The sequence below is a fragment of the Rhinolophus sinicus genome, linkage group LG15 (genome assembly GCF_036562045.2).
Source record: "Rhinolophus sinicus isolate RSC01 linkage group LG15, ASM3656204v1, whole genome shotgun sequence".
Taxonomy (NCBI): domain Eukaryota; kingdom Metazoa; phylum Chordata; class Mammalia; order Chiroptera; family Rhinolophidae; genus Rhinolophus; species Rhinolophus sinicus.
This window is the reverse complement of record NC_133764.1, coordinates 25785686-25806548: the sequence shown is the minus strand read 5'-3', so window position 1 is coordinate 25806548 and position 20863 is coordinate 25785686. Positions and strand designations below refer to the sequence as shown.

General features: G+C 36.4%; 1 protein-coding gene and 1 non-coding gene across 15 annotated transcripts in view; one reads left to right on the top strand and one right to left on the bottom strand.

The window, feature by feature from the left end:
• TRIM37 (tripartite motif containing 37) overlaps positions 1–19000 on the bottom strand; it is a 162144-nt gene extending 143144 nt beyond the window's left edge. For 3 of the 14 annotated variants that reach the window (XM_074319745.1, XM_074319747.1, XM_074319746.1), the window contains exons 1-8: positions 18498–18984; positions 16681–16782; positions 10946–10986; positions 9153–9269; positions 6493–6580; positions 4540–4662; positions 3042–3165; positions 2137–2204 (exon numbers count right to left, since the gene is read on the bottom strand). In XM_074319745.1, coding sequence (XP_074175846.1) covers positions 2137–2204; positions 3042–3165; positions 4540–4662; positions 6493–6580; positions 9153–9269; positions 10946–10986; positions 16681–16782; positions 18498–18518 — 684 coding nt within the window. In that variant the 5' untranslated portion in view covers positions 18519–18984. Of the gene's footprint in view, positions 1–2136; positions 2205–3041; positions 3166–4539; positions 4663–6492; positions 6581–9152; positions 9270–10945; positions 10987–16680; positions 16783–18497 lie in introns of all 14 variants that reach the window. The other 11 variants (XM_074319750.1, XM_074319751.1, XM_074319752.1 and 8 more) reach the window with 9 other exon arrangements.
• On the top strand, positions 10548–10678 carry LOC141569034 (small nucleolar RNA SNORA72). Its single transcript, XR_012492428.1, has one exon. It is a non-coding gene; the product is annotated as a small nucleolar RNA SNORA72 (small nucleolar RNA).
• Positions 19001–20863: the final 1863 nt, after the last annotated feature.

Here is a 20863-nt window from a genome sequence, read left to right as displayed (position 1 = left end):
ATACAAAAATAACTCAAAATGGATTAGACTTAAATACAAAGCTTGAAACTACAAAACTTTTGAAAGACGACAGAGAAAATCTTTATGATCTTTGGTTATGTAAAGATTTCTTAGCTATGACACCAAAAGAACAAATTGATAACTTAGACTTCGTCAAAATTAAAAACTTCTCCTCTTCAAAAGACACTTAAGAGAATGAAAAGACAAGCCACAGACTTGAAGAGAATCTCTGAAAGCATGTATGTAATAAAGGAATTACATCCAGTTCTTTATGTAAAGAACTCTCAAAACCCAACAAGAAAACAAATCAATAAAATGATGGGCAACAGATACGAATAGACACCTCAAGAAAGAAGATACACAGATGACAAATAAGTTCAAGAAAGGCTGCTTAACAGCATTAGTTGTAAGACAAATGCAAATTAAAGCCATAATGAAATACTATTTACACTCCTATGAAAATAGATAAAATTCAAAACACTGACTATTTCATGTGTTGGCAAGGATGTGGAGGTACTGATACTTTATTCATAGACTACCAAAGGAAATATAAAATGGCACACGTACAATCACTTCAGAAAACAGTTGGTAGTTACTAAAATGGATGGTAGCCATTCCATCTTAGGTGAACCCAAGAAAAAAGGAAATGAATGTATAGATTTATACATGAATGTCCTCTGCAGCTTTATTTGTAAAAGCCAAAAACAGGATAGCAACCCAAATGACCATAAAGAGTTGAATGGAAAAACAAATTGTGGCATATACATACAATAGAATACTACTCAGCAAAGGAAGGAAAGAACTATTGATGTATGAATGAATCACAAAATAATTTTGCTCAATGAAAGAAGACATAAAATGGGTACATACTGTGTATGAGTCCAATGATATAAAACTCTAGAAAATGCAAACTAATCTATAATGACAGAAAGCGCACAAGGGGTTGCCTGGTGGGGGAAGGATGGGTAGAAGCTGAAGGAGAGAGAACAAAACACAAAGAAATGTGGGGGTATAATGGGTATGTTCACTATCTTGACTATGGTGATGGCTTCACGGGTATATACATTTGTCAGAACTTACCAAATTATATATACGCTTTAAGTATACACAATTTATCTATGTCTACCAGAGCTGGTTGAATTGTCACATCACTCTAGCAGAAGACTGCTGGCTTAGTCTCTTGAGGGGATAAAATAAAATCTCTGGACCAGGGGAACATCATGCACAATTATGAGTGGGAGTTTGAAGAGGGTAAATAAGAGCATTTAAATAAATATTTATGTACTGAATACACCAGCCAAACAGTCAATCAAGTATGAAGATTGAACAAAAATATTTTTGGACATACAGTCTTGAAAATTTATTCTGATTACCCTTCTAGAAAAGCTACAAGAGGAAATGTAATGCCAAAATAAATGAGCAAACCAAGAGAGTAGAAGCCATGGGAATCAGGAAACATGGGATTCAACTCAAGAAAGAAGTGAAGGGAATCTCCAGAATGAAAATAAAGAAAACAATCTCAAGAGATAGCTATGTAGCAGGCATAGAGAGGAATTCAAGAATTCCAAACACTGAATTCAAGACAGATGAATATATCAAATATTTATGTGACACTATATATTTTATTTATTCATTCACTATGTACTTCACACCCACCTGCCCCTAATCTAAAATATAAACTCTATGGGGACAGATTTTTTTTCCATTTTGCCCACTGCTGTGTTCCAAACATCTAAACCAATGCCTGCTGTCTATCTGATACTTAATTAAAATTTCATTAATAAAAATGCTAATTTTAGCATTAAGAATCACTCTGTTTAAGTAATTGGCAATACCATTCTATCTCAAAGGCACCATTTAAGTCACAATGTCAGAAGATTTTAATCTTTTAGAGATTCCTTTGTGCTAGTCCCAGTAAAAATAATTCCATTCTTTCGAAAGAGTGTAATCTAGTTACCAAACACAGGGAGAAAACTTGAGAAGAATTAGCTGATTGCTATTTCATAAAAATCCCCAGTATGGCACACAGATCCCCAGATCTTTTGATCTTATATAACCTCTATTAAAAAAAAAAATTTTTTTAAAGCATATGGACACAAGTAGATAAAGACTTTATTACATTTAACATTTCATTACCTGGTGCTCTACCTCCTGAAGTAAGGATTCCAAAAGCTCTGTTTCTTGTGTTAGAGAAGTCTTCTGACCTGTTTAAAAATACCAAAACGCCGATACTCAGGCTCATTATTGGTTTAAGAAGGAAATCAGCTTTCACTGAACATATTCAGTAACACGGAAGCAATTTTAAGAAAGCAAAACTTCATTACAGCTACCCTAAAAAATTTTCCCAGAGTTTTAAGAGGTTGAATATAATACTGTAGTAGCTTTGACAGAGGATTTCAGAATCAACCCTAACTACAGTTTTAGACAAAATGCAATTTAGGTCTATTAAATTTATTTAAGAAACATACAATGACAACATACTTTGTAAATAAATTAATGTTATTCTTTCAAAAGGAATATGGAGATCTAGAAAAGTAAATTTTTTACTCAATCAACTATTCTGAAATAATTCCTCCCCAAAATTTAACTGTGGCTTAAAAATAAGAATGTAGGCCAGATACTTATATCAGCAAAAGATATGTTCTTTGAAAAGAAGACCCAAAGAGGAAAATAGTCTCAAGAACCTGGAAACACAGAGGGATAAAGGAATTATAATTACAGAATTATTACAGAAAAAGAAGAAACTGCTTTACATGATAAAAAAAAAAGTCGAAAAGACAGGCATGCTTGCCTAATCAGATCATGTTCTTTTTAAATTACAAAGTCTGAAGAGCTGGAAGCATATCCCATGAGGTTAGCAAAGGTTATATCAATTTGGAGTAATGCAATCTGATACAGAGGGACATTTAATCGGTGGAACTTTTATTTCTTAAACCAGTCTTTTCCCATCATGAAGAAACTCACCAACCTATACTCCTCAAAGATTGAACTCAAGAAGGCTCAAAGCACCATGTACCCCAGCAGCAGAGAAAAACACTCACCCATCAGTGTTATAAGCTTATTCTTCAGCTGTGTGTCTAACCGCGCAATCATCATCTCCACTGCATTCCGAATTTCCCGAACACGCTCATCTTTTGCATTTCTTACAGCTTCTACATTTCTTTCCTAGTAGATAAACATAATTTAATTGAAGAATTTTTAAAACAGACATTAATCACTGTAATTATTCTTAGTCAATTGATTTCCTTTTTAAACACTATAAGCCAATAATACTTTTTAATTGTTCCTATGTCATAGGAAACTCGTTGCTTTAAAAAACTATACATTGAACTGATTCAGGAAAAAGACTCTTAAAAGTAAACAATTAATAAATAAACAATAAGTAGATAATTAATAAATAGATAAACAATAAACACAAAGATATGCAATTACAAAAAATTGGTTTTGGTAACATGTACAGAACCCATACTCAAAGCCCTAACCATATCTGATAGGAAACCACCATTCAAAAATAAAAATGTATACCAAAGCCAGTTTACATCATGTAACTTAAAACAAAAATTTTAAAAAGCCATATTACGCTAGTTTACAAAGTTTTTCATTTTTTTCAGAACTAAGCACAAAAAGGAAAAAAATAGGCTTTTTAAAGATTGCCGAGTACACATAGATTTTGTAATAGCATACTGCAAAATATAAAATGCAATCTTTCCTATACCTATTATCATAAATACAAGTGGTGATAATCTCAACCTAGTACACTCTCCCTAATGACCAAATTATAATATTGCCAAGAGAAAACAGAAAAGAAAGGTAGCAAGATGAAGACCAAATATAAACCATCCCACTTGTTTACATTCCAAAATGATTTTGTAGATAGCATACATGCAACTCAAAAACACTCCTTTCTATATAAAGAAGGTTGTAAATGATGATCTGGATCTTGATTTCTGAAGGGGTAAAATGAAAACATCTTAAGAGTGGTCTGCAAACCTCTTTAATAGCAATTGTCATTCTGGCAACTTTAAACAAAAAATATTCCAAAAGTATAGTTCGTATTGAAATGTTTGAAAGTTTATTGCATTTTCACATAGAAATATTATAAATGGTAAATAGCTGTTTGACCCATACAGTAGCTGAAGAGTAGTGTTAAATATTACTTTCAATTCTGCAGGGTTCTAATTTAGAACACTAGAAATAATTCATTCCTTGGTATCAGAAACTCCCAAAAGATGGGGATCCAAAGAATGAATAACTTAATAACTTTGTCAAACTCAATGTTGACTCTATAGCAAACAGGCTTATTTAACTTATTAATCAATCCTTTATTCCTACATAAAAAGAAGCAATTCGTTGGCTCCAACTGCAGAATAGACCAGGGGTTTGGATCCAAATTCCTCAGCTAGTCTGAACTTGGTGAGACTGACTATAAATATATCCTGGAATTTTCAAATCTTGACTTCAACATCTAATTGATCTATATTATAAAACTATATAATATAGACTGTAAAAGGGATAATGATCTTTTAGTAATTGTCTTACCACTTCTTGAACTAAGCTTATCAATTCCATGAGACGCCGACGAAGTTTGGCTACCTCTTCATTCACTTTAGTAACATGTTGCTCATAAATTTCCGCCAAAGGCTTAAAGGTATGTCCACCGTGCTGTTTAAATTAGTAAGAGTAGTTTTAGATCATTTTCAAATATCTCATCTGCATTTACGTTCCTTTATTAACAGTTTGTGGGTACTAATAAACTGGTAAATATTTCCAAATGAATTTTATCTTTTTGGTTGCATTTACTTTGTTAAAACAAGCCCGAGCTTTCTTAAAATCACTTGGCCCAGGTAGGAAATCTTTCAACTGTGGATAAAGGTATTTAGCAAAATATTTACACTTATCTAAAAATCTTCACCCATTAAAAAGAACCAAAATCCCTAACCATGGCCCGGAGCATCTGACACAACCTTAATTGCCACTCTTCTCTTGGTCAGCACCAGCCTTCTTCCTCGTCCTTAAACTTCTTCCCACCAGGCCTTTCCAAAAGTAACTCCTACTTATTCAAAAGTAATTCTCCTTCATCTTCCCTCCTCCAACTCTCCACATCTTAACTCCTACTTGAGCTTAGCTCAAGCTTACACAGTCAGCTCCTATAGTTATGCCCTCTTATCAGCACTGTATACTTACTTATTCCTAGTATCTACCACAACAACAAAACACAGAACTAGTTGATATCTGTCTTGTTAACCTCTGAACCCCCAGTTAACCTCTGAACCCCCAGTCTACAGCACAATTGAAAAAATTACAAAGACTCTTAAGGAAAAGATTCATGGTACACTATTAGCAAAAGCAATGAACTCATTCCTCATGTTGCAAAGAATTACTGTGAAGACAGAAGGCCTCACAAATCCAGCTGTATTCAAAGAACAATTTTTTGGAGCTAACAACCTAAAACCAATTTTTTTCCAATTTTAGTACTGTAATTTATAAAACTCTGGATTGGTAAATAGAAATTTCTATTATAAAAAATTCCTTATAATAGATATGCTCTTATTAGAAGTGTCCTGTTCAACCAAAACAGCCAGCTATGGTCTCTAAGAGAAAAAAGATGTGGATTTTTGAATGTCCACTTGAAGTATGTAAAAGAATGTTTACACTGCTTTTTACAAAACCTGTTTATTTAAGTACTGAATTGTGGGAACTGAGTTTTTTTCAGTCAGCACACTGGTATTCAAATTCCAACAGAATGCTCTCTGAATTGAGCTCTACTCAACCAACTTGCCTGCCATTCTCTCTAAAACATGCTAACCGATGCCCAAAGAGATCAACTGTCATTGCTAACAGACACCTCTAGATGTTTACACATTTCTTCTCCCACTATGACCAACTTTTTCCACCAAGAATCTACTATGTTTATTCTCAAACCTATTTATGCTAATTGTACTTATATTACTGTAAGTATATAATTTAATATGAACTAAACGATAGAACACAAATGTAAAATAAAAAGCTATTTCTAGGAACACTAACTAGAATGTTTTAGACTTGATAAAGCTAGGTTACCTTAAAAAACTACTTCTGAATTAGATTGGAAAATAAATAAACAAACCATAAAATCTAGGTGCTTATATTCATATTTTTCACAAATATCCAAGTTGTTGTTCCACTTTAAATAAACCAAAATTAGAAATTGTTGCCAGGACATCAGATCAACTGACCTTAACCAAAGAAAAGACCTCAATCCTACAACAAGAGATTTGCAAATGAATATACGTTTTATAGGTTTTCATTTAAAAGAAAATATTTACATCAAAATCTCCCACAAAAGTTGTTTTTCCGTAATAACAGAAGGAACAATGCCTTCTGCTATAAAGTAGAATCATTTAATTTTCATTCTACAAATAGAGTAAAACATTATTTTTATATAAATCAAACAAGTATTCCATGCTTTCTAGTCTCTAACCAAAAATAATATGCTGAATTTGTTCTGCTCACCATTCCTCCCCAGAGTGCACACTGATGGCAGATACACTTCTTACAAGTCCAGCAAAATACACTAAGTTTTTCATGGTGATTTTCACATCTATATATCATGAAAAGAAAATACAGTTATAAATTAAATAAATTAAAATTGGAAAATAATTGCCTCAACAAATTCCTAAGATTTGCAAACAGGTTAAACTTTAAACAATTACATCTCTGGAAACATAATATAAAATGTATTCCATGGCTTCTGTGAATTAAGCTGAACAATTACATGGGAACACAATTTTTTAAAGTATTGTTTTCATTAATCTATAATGACTTACAGTCACATGAAAAATACAGACTAGTTTCTGAATAAAGTACAAATACAACATCATTTTCTAGCATCACTATAGATAATAAATCCTAGCCTACTACTACATTTTTGGACAAATCAGATTATGTGTTTATACCTACATGAGTATGTACGCATGCACAAATACTTTTCCCACATGGGGCCAATGCTAACAATAATCAAGACACATGATTAACTGCACAAAGTAATACCAGATCCTCATGAGAAATGAACTCAATTTTTAAGTTTTCCCTTAAGCTAGATATCCACATGCAAAAGAATGAAGATGGACCTAGTTATAAAGTGAATTACATCTATCCCCCCAAATTCCTATGCTGAAGCCCTAATGTAACTGTATTTGGAGATAGGGCCTTAAAGGAGATTGAGTTAAATGAGATCATAAGCGTAGAGTACCAAACAAACAGAACTGACGTCCTTACAAGAAGAGAAAGAGACGCCCAGAGTGTACAAGGAAAGGCCCTGGAGGACACAGAAGGAGCCATATCCAAGTCAAGGAAAGGTCACCAACCATGACAATACCTTGATCCTGGACTTACAGCCTGCAAAACTGTGAGAAATTAAGTTTCTTTAAGTCATCCAGTCTGTGGTACTCTTATGACAACCCTAGCAGACAAATACCATTAGCTTACAGCATACACAAAATTTAACTCAAAATGAATCAAAGACCTAAACATAAGTCCTAAAACTACAGAACTCCTGAAGAAAACATAGAAGAGCTTTATAATATTGGATTTGACAATGATTTCTTAAATATGAAACCAAAAGTACAGGCAACAGAAGTAAAAATACATAAACTGGGCTGCATCAGAACTAAAAACTTCTGTACATCAAAGGACACAATCAGCAGAGTAAAAGGACAATCTATGGAATGAGGGAAAATATTTCCATATCATATATTTGACAAGGAGTTAATATCCAAAATCTATAAAGAACTCCCTCAACACAACCCCCCCCCAAAAAAAAACCCCAAAACAAAAACCTGATCAAAATATGGGCAAAGGACTTGAACAGACATTTCTCCAAAAAAGATATACAAATGGCCAACAAGCATATGGAGAGACGCTCCACATCCTAACCATCAGGTAAATGCAAATCAAAACCACAATAAGATAGTACACCTCACTATCTAATGGCTATCATCAAAAAAACGGAAAACAAGTGTTGGCAAGAATGTAGAGAAACTGGAACCCTTGTACACTGTTGGTACGAACGTAAAATTGTGCAGCCACCATGGAAATCAGTATGGCAGTTCCTCAAAATATTAACACCCATGTTCATAGCAGTATTATTCACAACAGCCAAAAAGTAGATGCAATCCACATGTCCATCGGTAGATGAATGGATATACAAAATATACACACAGTGGAATATTACTCAGCCTTTAAAAGGAAGGAAATTCTGACATATGCCACAACATAGATGAACCTTGAGGTCATTACACTAAGTGAAGGAAGACAGTCACAAAGAGACAAACACCGGATGATTTCAGTTATATTAGTATCTAGAGTGGTCAAACTCATAAAAAAAGAAAGTAAAATATGGTTGCCAGGGGCTGAGGGGAGGTGAAACTGGGTTATTTTTTAATGGGCAGAGAGTTTCAGGTTTGCAAGATGAGAAAGTTCTGGAGATGAGTTGTGCGACAATGTGAATATACCTAACACTACTGAATTGTAGACTTAAAATAGTGAAGATAGTAAATTTTGTGTTATGCGTACTTGACTACAATAAAAAAAATCTTTTTTTTAAGTTTTCTCTTGCCTTTCAAGGAGACATAGTTGCATTTTTTAGAAAGCTTTTCACTAATGAAGTACACTGAACTTAGAGAAATTAACCTAAATAGGTCTACATTTTATATTCTCATTTATAAGTAATCTGAGTATCAAATAAAAAATAAAAGAATGAAGAAACAATCATACTAGATATGGTCTGGAAGCTCATTTAGCATGATTTCCACACCACCAAATTTAGAAGATAGCTTTTATAATTAACAGGAAATTTATCAGAATAATTCTTAATCAATGGCTTATATGCATCTTCAGCAAACTGGGGGAGCCAGTAGGCATCAAAAGGCACAGAAGAGAGATTAGTGGATTAGCAAACTGGTAGTTCCATTCCTTTTATGAAAGACTCTAATAAAAGAAGCCAATCGAGAGTGAGAACGATCTTTCCAAAGTGATAGCCATACCATGCCAGAAGAAAAATACCTAAATGTTCACCTATGACACTAAAAGAAAACTTTCAAAGAGTTTCAATTCACTAAAATAACATATGGTAAAATCTATGAAATACTTGAACACAGAACTTGTGGACGTACTTGTCCTTTTCATTTTCTTCATGTTTGGTGAGACTACAGAGTTGAAGAGTATCAAGCTGCTGCGTTACTTCTTCTGCCCAACGACAGTTTACTAATTCTCGTAGCTGGAGTGGAGCCCTGGAGAAAAGATATATACATATATTCTAACTCAGGAATTTGAGATTATTTCCTAAAATAAACACATTCCAAAGGTAAATATGTGAAGTGCTAGATGCATTAATTAACCCTGTGGCAGGGAATCCTTTCACATTGTATACATATATCAAATCATCACATTGCACACTTTAAGTATCTTACAATTTTGTCATCTCAATAAACCTGGAACAAAATTATCAAGAAAAAATAAACACATTCCTCAAAATAGAGCTCACAATTCATTCATACCATATTACTATTAAAATAATAACAAAGACACAATGAAAAGTATGCTTTGTAACTTATTTTTACATTATAATGTCTGACTTATACACAAAAAAAAACATTGGCAATTCAGAGTACAGACTGATTTCTTAATTCCTTAGTCTAAAGCTGTACTGTCCAAAAGGATAGCCACTAGCCACATGTGACTTCAAATTAAAATTCAAATGAATTAAAATTAAAAAAATAAAATTTCATTACACAATCAAACCAGACATATTTCAAATGCTCAAATGCCACATGTAGCTAGTGGCTAACTAATTGGATGGCAAAGTTATAGAACATTTCCATCATTACTTCATAGTGTAGGTCTTCTTAAAAATCTGAAAAAAATTAATAAATGAAGAAAAATAGGCTGGCAAAGTGAAGAGTAGTTTAGAACAAAAAGAAATACAAATGGTTAAAAATATTTCTAAAGATGCTCAATTTCAATTATTTTTTAAAAAGCATATTAAAAACGAGATACCATTTTTTACTTAGCAAAATGACCAAAAAAAAAAAGATAGATTGTTAATATACACAGTACTGGTAGGAATGTGAGGAAAAGGCACTTTCATGTCTTTTCTTAAGAATGTAAAATGGTACAAACATTTCCTTCAATGCAATCTGGCGTCATCATTTGAAATAAACAAAAGTGGAAACAATCTAAATGTCTCTCAATAGGAGCATAAATCAATCAATGTATAATCACATAATAGATTCAAACATTTTTTAAATGCATAAATACCATCAAGAAAGGTGCCACCATATTTTACATGAAAAAAAAAGCCAATAGCAAAACAGAGTAACATCTGTCTTTTAAGAAAAAAATGTATGTGTATATATATCAGTATATACACAGAAAAATGTTGAGAAGAGTAGATACCAAATCTAATAATTTCTTCTGAAAGTGTTGTTTCATGAAACCATTAGATGGGGAGTAACAGAATCAGACTTGTTATTTATATATATAATCTACTCTATCTGGATGTTTTAAACCAGAAAGCTTTTTAATTTCTTTTAATTATAAAAAGTAAGTTAAAAGCTACATTTGCTATATTAAGACCGAGCATGTGTCTTCAGACCTAGTTCTCTCCCTAGGTCTGGTTTTACAAATGCTGGTTATAAACCAGGTTAAAAAAAAAAAAAAAAAAGCTACACAATGATCTTCTAAAAGAAGGTAAACAATGTAATGCATTCTACATAATTCTAAGTTAGACAAATTAATTTGTTTTGCCCTGCCATATCTATAAAGATAACTTATTTTCTTTTCAACTGTATTCAAACAGGAGAAATGTAGCAGCAGATTGCCTAAAGATTTTTATGAGTACTAGGGCACACCCTGACTCCATCACATTATTTTTTCAATTCACAAATAATTGTAACAAAACACTTACCGGCAATGAGGACACTGAGCTCTCTGCTCTGTCAGCCAGCGCTAAGGAGGCAAAAAAAAATTAGATTTTTGATTGCGGAAACACCATTAATTTGTACATACTGAATACTTATATATCAAATTTAATGAGTTTAACTCTCTAGTGCCTGCATTAATTATAGAGATACTTATAGAAACAGGAAGCAATCTATTGTCTCCCTCTCATTATCGTGACCTGGACAAACTTTCAAAGGGACAGAACTAATTCCAAAATAGTTTAGAAGCTATTCTCTCATAGGAAAGAAAGTGATCGTAGGACTATCTGGATCTTACAGGGAAGATGTGACTAATCCTCACAAAAATAATGATAGTGGCATCGCCATCTCCAAAAATAAACTACAGTGATGATTTACTTCTAACTAACCTATTATAAAATCCCTGAGGAAATTTAAGTTACTATTATATTCCTTTTTAGAAAAGCAAACTAATTTTGAAGTATATACAAATTAGACCTAAAACATGAATAAGCAATAGAACAAAACCTTTTTTATGTCTTCAAAGAATTCTATAGTTCAGTAACTTAAACATCTATATAACTTGGTTTCCTCATAATTATAAAGGTTTTACAAAATAATGTCTCTCCTAAACCTCCAATTCTATTAATTTAATAGTTTTAATTATTACTGGATAGGGAGGAGTTTTATACCTTATGCAAAGGAGATGCTAACATTTTCTGAATACCTTTCCAAAAACAACAACCTTAGGTTAAATATTTTATGTTTTAATAGACTGGTAAATTGGTTCAGAGGTAAATGACTAATTATGCAATTCTACACCTATGTATTCCCAGTATCTGATACTTCCATTTATCCCTTTGTACTTCTATAAAACAACATAAGCTTTTACCTAATGTCAAATAATTAATCAAGAAACAAAATTCCCAAGGAAACAGTAAAGGACAATAAAAGATTAAAGATATTGTGGGGAAAGGTACTTCACCGCAATAAATAAATAAAGCTGGAAGAAAAAGAAAATAGATGGAAAAGGATTCCTTCATTTTTTTTTTATTTATTTTTTTTTTTTTAAGATTTTATTGGGGAAGGGGAACAGGACTTTATTGGGGAACAGTATGTACTTCCAGGACTTTTTTCCAAGTCAAGTTGTCCTTTCAATCTTAATTGTGGAGGGTGCTGTTCAGCTTCAAGTTGTTATACTTTTCAGTCTTAGCTGTGGAGGGCGCAGCTCAGCTCCAGGTCCAGCTGCCGTTGCTAGTTGCAGGGGCACAGCCCACCATCCCTTGTGGGAGTCGAACTGGCAACCTTGTGGTTGAGAGGACATGCTCCAACCAACTGAGCCATCCGGGAGCTCAGCGGCAGCTCAGCTCAAGGTGCTGTGTTCAATCTTAGTTGCAAAGGGTGGAGCCCACCATCCCTTGCGGGACTCGAGGAATTGAACCAGCAACCTTGTGGTTGAGAGCCCATTGGCCCATGTGGGAATCAAACCGGCAGCCTTTGGAGTTAGGTGCACGGAGCTCCAACCACCTGAGCCACCAGGCCGGCCCCTCTTCCCTTCTTAATAACCTTGAAAAGTATTTCTTTGGTCCCTTGGCAAACAAGATTTGGGTCAGGTTTCTTCCCCTGAAACAATACTCTGCTAAAGTTATAGCACCCCTCCAGGGCTGATCTCACTCCACACCACCCTAACCTCCTCTTCTACCTCACCCTAAGGGACCCAGCAAGGTTAAGCCTTTAAATACGTCTGGTCTCTCTCTGCCCAGGATATATGTCAACACCTCTCTTCAACTGGGTTATTTCTATTCATCCTTTAGATTTCAATTCATATGTCACTTTCCAGAAAGCTTTCCATGACTCACTACAGACTATTTTAGATACCATTGCCATGCTCTACCACAGCAACCTATACTTCCCTCTTCATTTGCTAATAACACTTTATGACACTGACTTATTTATTCATCTTTCCTCCTACAGACTGTAAGCTCTATAAAATTTGGAACCATGATATGAAGTGACGAGTTCATAATTTTTAATATTCTCCTCCCTTCCAAACAGGCTTACTACGGCAATACCGTGTTTTCCTGAAAATAAGACCAGGTTTTATATTAATTTTTGCTCCAAAAGATGCCTTAGGGCTTGTGTTCAGGGGATGTCATCCTGAAAAATCATGCTAGGGCTTATTTTCCGGTTAGGTCTTATTTTTGGAGAAACATAGTATATACCATTCTTGGCATCATGTTTATGTATTTACTTATCCAGTCCCTCCCTCAATGTGCTGTCACATGGGATTGTGCATTGATTATGTCCATAAGATGTTTCTGCTTATCCCAGGCTAGTAGCCTTTCCCTTCTCTGAATATATGTGGCATTTTTACCTTGTATTTCATAATCTAACTTAATCACAAAATAAATATGGCAATTTTAATACTTTGGGAAAAACGTTTCTTCCAAACCAAAGCCACAGGTAAGAAACAGTAAACAATATTAATGCACAAGTAATATTAAAGAAACATCTTTATAGCAATTCCTCCACGTTTAAATGAAAAATCAGTCTCTCTCCATTAAATGGAAGAATCACAAGTTTTAGAAAGTATTCAGACCTCAGTCTGATTCCTAGCTCTGGCACTTACTAACTACGAGATACTAGACAAGTGACTGAGCTCAAGTTTCTTTGATTTTACAACATGACCACGTGGAATTTATTCCTGGAATGCAAGGATAGTTCGACATACAAAAATCATTCAGTGTAATATATCACATTAATAAAACGAAGGGAAAAAACACATAATCCTCTCACATAATTGATACAGAAAAGGCATCTGACAAAATCTAATATCCTTTCATGATAAATACAACTCAAGAAAAAGGAATAGAATGAAACTTCCTCAATTTGATAAAGCCCATATTTAACAAAACCACAGCAAACATCATATTCAATGGTTAAGATTGAAAATTTTCCCCTTAAGCTCAGGGAAAAGACAAGGATACCCGGTTTTAACACTTCTAGTTAACATACTACCGAAAATTTCAGCCATAGGAATTAAGCAAGAAAAACAAATAAAAAGCACCCAAAATGGAAAAGTAGTAAAAGTATTTGTTTGCACTGACATAATCTTGTATGTAGAAAACCCTAAAGATTTCACAAAAAACTATTAAAGCTAATAAATTCACCAAAGTCCCAGGATACAAAAATCAATGCACAAAAAACACTTGCAATGCAATATAAAAGCAAAGAATCCAAAAAGGAAATGAAGAAAATATATTTACAATAGTATCAAAAAGATTAAAACACCTAGGAATAAATTTAATCAAGGAGTTGAAAGGTTTGTAAATGGAAAACTACAAAACATTGCTGAAAGTAAGTAAAGAAGTCCTAAATAAATGGAATGACATCCCAGATTTACGGAAAGATTTAATATTGTCAAGATCACAATACTACCCAAAGCAATCCACAGAATCAATGCAATTTCTATTAAAAAAAACCCAATGGTGCGTTTTAGAGAAGTTGAAAAACCCAATCTAAAATTCAAATGGAACCTCAAGGGACCCCAAATGAACAAAGACTAAAAAGAAAAAAGAAAAACAAGAGAGAAAGAGAGAAAAGCAAACAATCTCAGGGGACTCCAAGTAGCCAAAACAATCTTGAATTTCCTGATTTCAAAATTTACTACAAAGCTACAGTAATCAAAACAATTTGGTACTGGACAGAAATAGGAAACTGGTACTGGACAGAGCCCAGAAATAAACACAAAAGGACAAATCTTATACGATTGCATTTATATGAGGTGCTGAGACTAGCCAAACTAAGACAGACAGAAACAATAGTGGTTAATTGACAGGACTTAAAAATCATTAGTGTGGGGTGGCCAGTTAGCTCAGTTGATTAGAGTGCGGTACTCTTAACAACAAGGTTGCTGGTTCGATCCCCACCTGGGCCACTGTAAGCTGCGCCCTCCACAACTAGATTGAAAGAACTACCTGACTTAGAGCTGATGGGTCCTGGAAAAACACACTTAAAAAATAAATAAAAGGGGGAAAAAAGAGCTAAGAAAAGACATTGAAAAGTTTTAAAAAAATCATAGTGTAAGATTTTAAGGTTGAGTGACTGGCAGAATAGAACAAAAAGAAAGAAGTCAAAAGAGTCAATTTGAGAAACTAACAGGAAGAATTTGATCTGGAAAAAAGCTCAAGATGCTGGAAGGACAATCAGACAAGACATTTATAGGTGAAGGAATTAACGCTAACGCTAAAGGAATAGATTAGGAGGCAAACACACAGAGGTGATACTTAAACCTGCAAGAGTAAATCAAATTTCCTAAAGTAGACAAAATTTTCCCAGAAACCTCAAAGTAGAGAATTCCAGCAGCAATATTTAAGAAATATATGTCTTTAAGGAGCAGGAAGAAGACGTAACGTGAAATGAAGAATAGATGAGGTATAAGGTAATAATCAGAGGTCATATGTATGTATACTGAACCTTCATCAAAAGAGCTGAGTCCACATCCAGCCTCTACCACTTAATTAACTAGTGACAGAGGCCAATTACTTAATTTCTCTAGCTTCAGTTTCACCATTTATAAAACATAAATAAAGATATGTGTATCAGTTGCTACTTTAACAATAGAATAATACAACACCTTATCAGGATAATATTTTATACTTTCTAAATTACTTTTTGGCTTATCTCATGCAATGCCACAACCATCCTATGAATGTCTTGTTATTCACATTCTAGAGCTGAGGAAACAAAGCTAAGAAAGACTGAGTCTCAGATTGTAAGTGGGAGAATTAGCATAGTTTATAAATTAGGTCTTCTGCACATGGTGTAGTGGCAAAAAACACAGGTTCCAGAGCCAAACTTCCTGGGTTAAACAAATTCAGCTCCATCATTTACTAGCTGTGTGACCGGAAGCAAATGATTTTCATGTTAGAACTATTGCTCTTCACAAATGGATATTTATCTTCCTTCGGCAGAAATAAGGAACCACAGAGAAATTCTGAGGTGAAGAGCATGTTAGATGGCTTTGATTTTCTCAGTAAAGGAAATAATCTACTAAGAGTAATGTGGGCAGGGCAGTTTTCAACTGTGGTCTGCAGATGTGCTATTGGATCCTTATACACAACCAAAATAAGTTCTGTTTTACATCTTAAGCATCCTTTGAGGGGTTCACCTGCATTCAAGTTTTAAAGCCACTGGACTATATTCCTCTCTAAGAAGATTATACGATTTTATTCTTTGCCTTTGAACCCATTACTAGCTTTTTTTCCATCTTACCCATCAAACAAGTATAAATTCTCCCTCCTGAGTCTCATAGCATTTTATGCCTCTTTATGACACACACTTCAATGTAAACACAAAGGCCATTCTCTCAATTAGATTTAAGCTCCTTCAGGGCAGGCACTTAGTCATTTATCTTGTATCCCTCAACCCCAATCACAATACTTTTTAAGTACTTGTTAAATATATACAGTGAGTTAAATATATACAGTAATTTAATAATGTAAATATACTAAAGTTCAGTGAGCTTTGGTTTCCAGGCATTTCATGGCAGTTATCCCTCGATGGTTATTCATCTCCATAATATTAAGCAATATACATTGATGGTCTCCCTATTAAGGAACATTCATTTAAGACATTTTTTAAAAAGAGCACAAAATGTAAAATAAGGAAAAGATAAAGGAAACAGCTAACTTTTACAATATATCCTACATATATTAAATGCATGCAAAATCATACAACTTACCCTGATACAGCTGAAACAACAAAGCTTGGAGCAATGAGGACACAGGCGAGCATCCCGCAATTTCTCCATACAAATGAAACATCGGAAAACCTCAGCAATGCTCTGAAAATAATGAAAGATGTAAGGTCCCCCAGATTAGGCTACTGAATCAAGAGTACAAAGCATGCTTAAAATAATTTACTTGACATTAACATTTATTTTTGGCTCATAACTCAGTTTTAACTATATTCCATATCAGGACTTGGTTAGTCAAGGTCCAGGGTACCTTAAAACATCTCCTGGAAAAAGTGCTTCCTTTTTTCTAAGCTTCACAATGGTTCCATTTTAAGGAAAGAATATGAAATGCAAAAATAGACTTATGCACAGATATTTTCATTGAATCATTAATTATAACTGCAAGAATCTGGCCATAACCCTAATGTCCATAGGAGTTAACACAGATTATAACACAGTCACTACAAATATTTCTTGATTTATTTAATGATACAGAAAAAATGCTTGTGATGTAACAGTAAGGAAAAAAAAGGCAGACTATATAATTAAATTAACGATATGAACCTTTAACTTTTTCCACAATTCCCCTAGGGGAATGAGTTACCTTTATAATTTACAAAAGTCTTAAAAAAGATATGTATCCTAACAGCAGTGTACTTTGATCAAGAAACTAATCCAGAATCCAGAAATTCGAATTTCTGCCCTGATGCTGCAACCAACTAGCTACTTCTTTGAGACTGACATTCTGGCCCTATTGAAAATTGGGCGGCAGCTTTAGCAATGCTTTCGAAAGAAAAAATAAACTATGTAAATAGAACAGTATTATCTTTGCAAGCCTCAGATGAATCAATTTAGGAAGTAACTGACAAGAAAAGATACAATTAAATATAGGTTATTATCTGTTTTATTTTTACAGTACTCACATTTATTTTACTCCATTCCAGGAAAATTAAACTCTCCTAAAAGGTAAAGTTATCAAACCTTTATACCTTCACATGAGGAATTAAGGAGAAAATTACTCATGAGCCTAATCATAACTGCAGGGCCAAAGAACCTGTGAGGAGCAGGCGCTGACGGGTAGGACAAGACCACTGGGTGAACTAGTTTCAAGTGGAATGCCCAGTCATACAGCTGCCCTTACTAAGAAGCAACGATTTAATATTTCAGTATCTGGAAAGTTCAAAATTTGACAATTATATAATTATGTCAAATAATCAATCTTCGCTTAATGTCCCTAGCCTTTACGTAATCATCTCAACCATGTGAAATCACAGCTTACAAGGCTCAAATATAAAAATAAAAAAATACATACGTAAAGAGAGAGAGAGAGAGAGGAGATAGGTTGTTCTGGCAAGCTACAACCAAATAAGATAGTAAGAGTATATATACCCTCATTCAATCTAGGAAGGGCAGAAGTCTGCAAAATGTACCCTGGGAGGAATAATCACCCATTCGGAGGGAGACTTGGATCTGCGCATCAACTAGCAAAAACTGGTTGAGTGGTAGGGCACGTCCATCTAATGAATTTGCAGTTTTGCTCTGCACAGGCGGTGTTTGCAAATACCCCGTGGGGATGAGTACCAGTGCCAAGACAACCTGAAAACTCCAGGGTAGGTACCACCTGACTGCGGGAACGGTCAGGGCGCAACCACCTGGAGGGCTGCAGGACACGGCGTCCTTCGCACCTGGTCAGCCCTCTCCGCAGCGGCAGCGGCGGGGTAGGATGCCCTAACAAAGATAGGACTAGGGCGAGGCGTCCCGCTTAAAGAACTCTCAGGAGGTGGTGGGGAAGCCTAACCACCACCCTCCTCAACCACCCTCACCTCCACGCTTTGTTCATCCATTGCCTCCGATTCTCGGCGGGGACCTCGGCGGCCGGCAGAGTCCGTGATCTAACCTATTAGGCGCCGACGCGAGGTCGCCAGGTCAAATCGCAGCGGAGTACAGCCCGGCGCCCACCTCAGGGGGCTCCGACGACCGCCCCACCTGTGCGCCCCATGGCTTCGGGTTCAGCACCAGCTACCCCCACTTCGCCATTTTTATCCGCGCGCCCGCGCTAGGGCGCAGTGGGAGGGCGATCAGTAGCCGCAGCTCCCTCCTCGGGACTCAGCAGCCCGCCAGCGACCGCAAGGCAGCCTCGGCCCACGTGACGATGGCGGGCGCGCGCGTATCGAACCGCGGCCGAAGCCCCGCGGCACTGGTCTCCAGCTAAGTAGGCGCTGCAGGCAATTCACAAACACCAACGGTAACCAGGGCAGCTGGAGGCGGCGCGGGAAGGCGCCGGCGCGCATGCGCACAAGACGTTACGTTAGGGGAACTGAGGAGAGGCTGGCACCTAGTTCCCGCGGTGCGGGGGCGCACACGAGATTTGGAAGCTCGCTGCCGCATTGTTGCGTGCCTCCGACCCCAGGCTAGCGCGGGCGGCGGAGCGCCGGGCGCTGGGCTGCGCCCCGCCCCTTAAGGGGAGGCGGTGCTCCACTGATCTCAAACTTTTGCGCGCCAGAGTGGGGCCAGCTGGAATGCTTGCAGAAAACGCTAACTCCGGAGCCACACCCCTAGGTATTCGGCTTCGTGATTCTAGGGTGGGGCTCCACAAAATCCGCGCTTTCAACATCCCTTCTCGATGACTGGGCTGCTGTTACCCGCCCTTTGAGAAACTGTGTTGCAGAGGCTTCCTGACTGGTGATCCTTTCTCTGGGAGGAAGCTGTCTCACATTTTTTAAGACTTCCGCTGCAGCTATCGAAGCAAAGCTCCAGAGTGTGAAGGCTAGAGCAGTGTAGTTTCTCATCTTGGGGGTGGGATGACGGAACCACAGATTGTGTAGACATTAGACGCACACACTTCATCTCGTCTTGCATTTCTAGCCACTTGAGATGCGCTGTCTCTATGAGACTATGGGAGGTGTCAAAGGGTATCACCTGTATTCAGCTTGCCTATATTGGTGACTGCTTTCTACAGTTTTCTAGCGTAACAGGTGTTCAAGTATTTGCAGGAATTGAAGGTGTGAGACAAAAGGTGTGCGTCAAATTCTTAATTTGAATTTATTTTTTTCCTTTCTGGTTTGTTGCAAACTATTACACTTAGCCTAACCTAGAATGCAGGTGTAGAGAAACAACAACCTAGAAAGTTCTTGAATATCAAGGCATTTGGACTTTCATTTATAAGTAGTAGGCAACATTTTTAACTACGTGAGCCATGGACAAAGATGTTTTAGGAAGATTAATTTGTGACTGAAAAATTCTTTCACCAAAATTTATGGACAGGAACTTCCTTAATATTAATTGCCTGAGTACTGTAGAAAATTAACGTTACCATGGTGTGACTTATTTTTCTGTAATTTAAAAAAGGGGGGCTTTCTCTTCTTGAGCTATTCAAACCAGACAGGACAATTTTAACTGCAGATACTCTCTGTGGGGACAGAGCCCCAGAGAGTAGTTTACAGGCTCTCGGCCTCACCTGGAAAGGTGCTGGCTTGGCTGTGGCTGATTGGCTGTCGGCTGTGGCGGCTACTGCTACAGGGGAGCCGAGGACTGCCAAGGATTGCCGAGAATTGCCGAAGAGCCGAGCAGAGCGGAAGAGGAGAGCCGAGGAGAGCGGAACAGAGCCAAGGAGAGTGGCGGAGGAGTCTTCGGTCCTTCGGTTGGCGGAAAGGCTGACGGCAGGTCGAGCGTCCAGTGGGCCCAGGCTCCGGTGAGACCATAGTGGTATGACTCCCCTACCTATGACTCCGTGGGTGTTCCTTTTTGGCCTCACCATATCCTGCGTTCTTGTGTGGGGAGCGGGAGCAGAGACCCCGCAGGCCGCCCCGCCTGAAAAATGGTGCGGCGAGCAGGCCTCCGCGCACGACAAATGGCGCAGCGAGCAGGGTCTCCCGCAGGACACCCTCCCAACCCTGTTTGTCAGCTATTGTAAGTTTGTCAATGGAGAAATACTCCAGAAATTTTTTAAATTATATTAAATAATTCTATAACCTACATAACTAACATTTGATGCATTTTTCCTAGTCTTTTCAATACTTCATTTTTGTGTATGGAAATATAACTTATTGAAGGATTAAGTATCAAACCCAAATATCATCTCATTGTGCTTCCAACCATCCTGGCACATAGAAGTTAAGTAATTTGCTCAGGATCACACAGCTAGAACTAGGGTTTGCAGGCAGCAATTCCCACCTGTTCTCAGGAATTT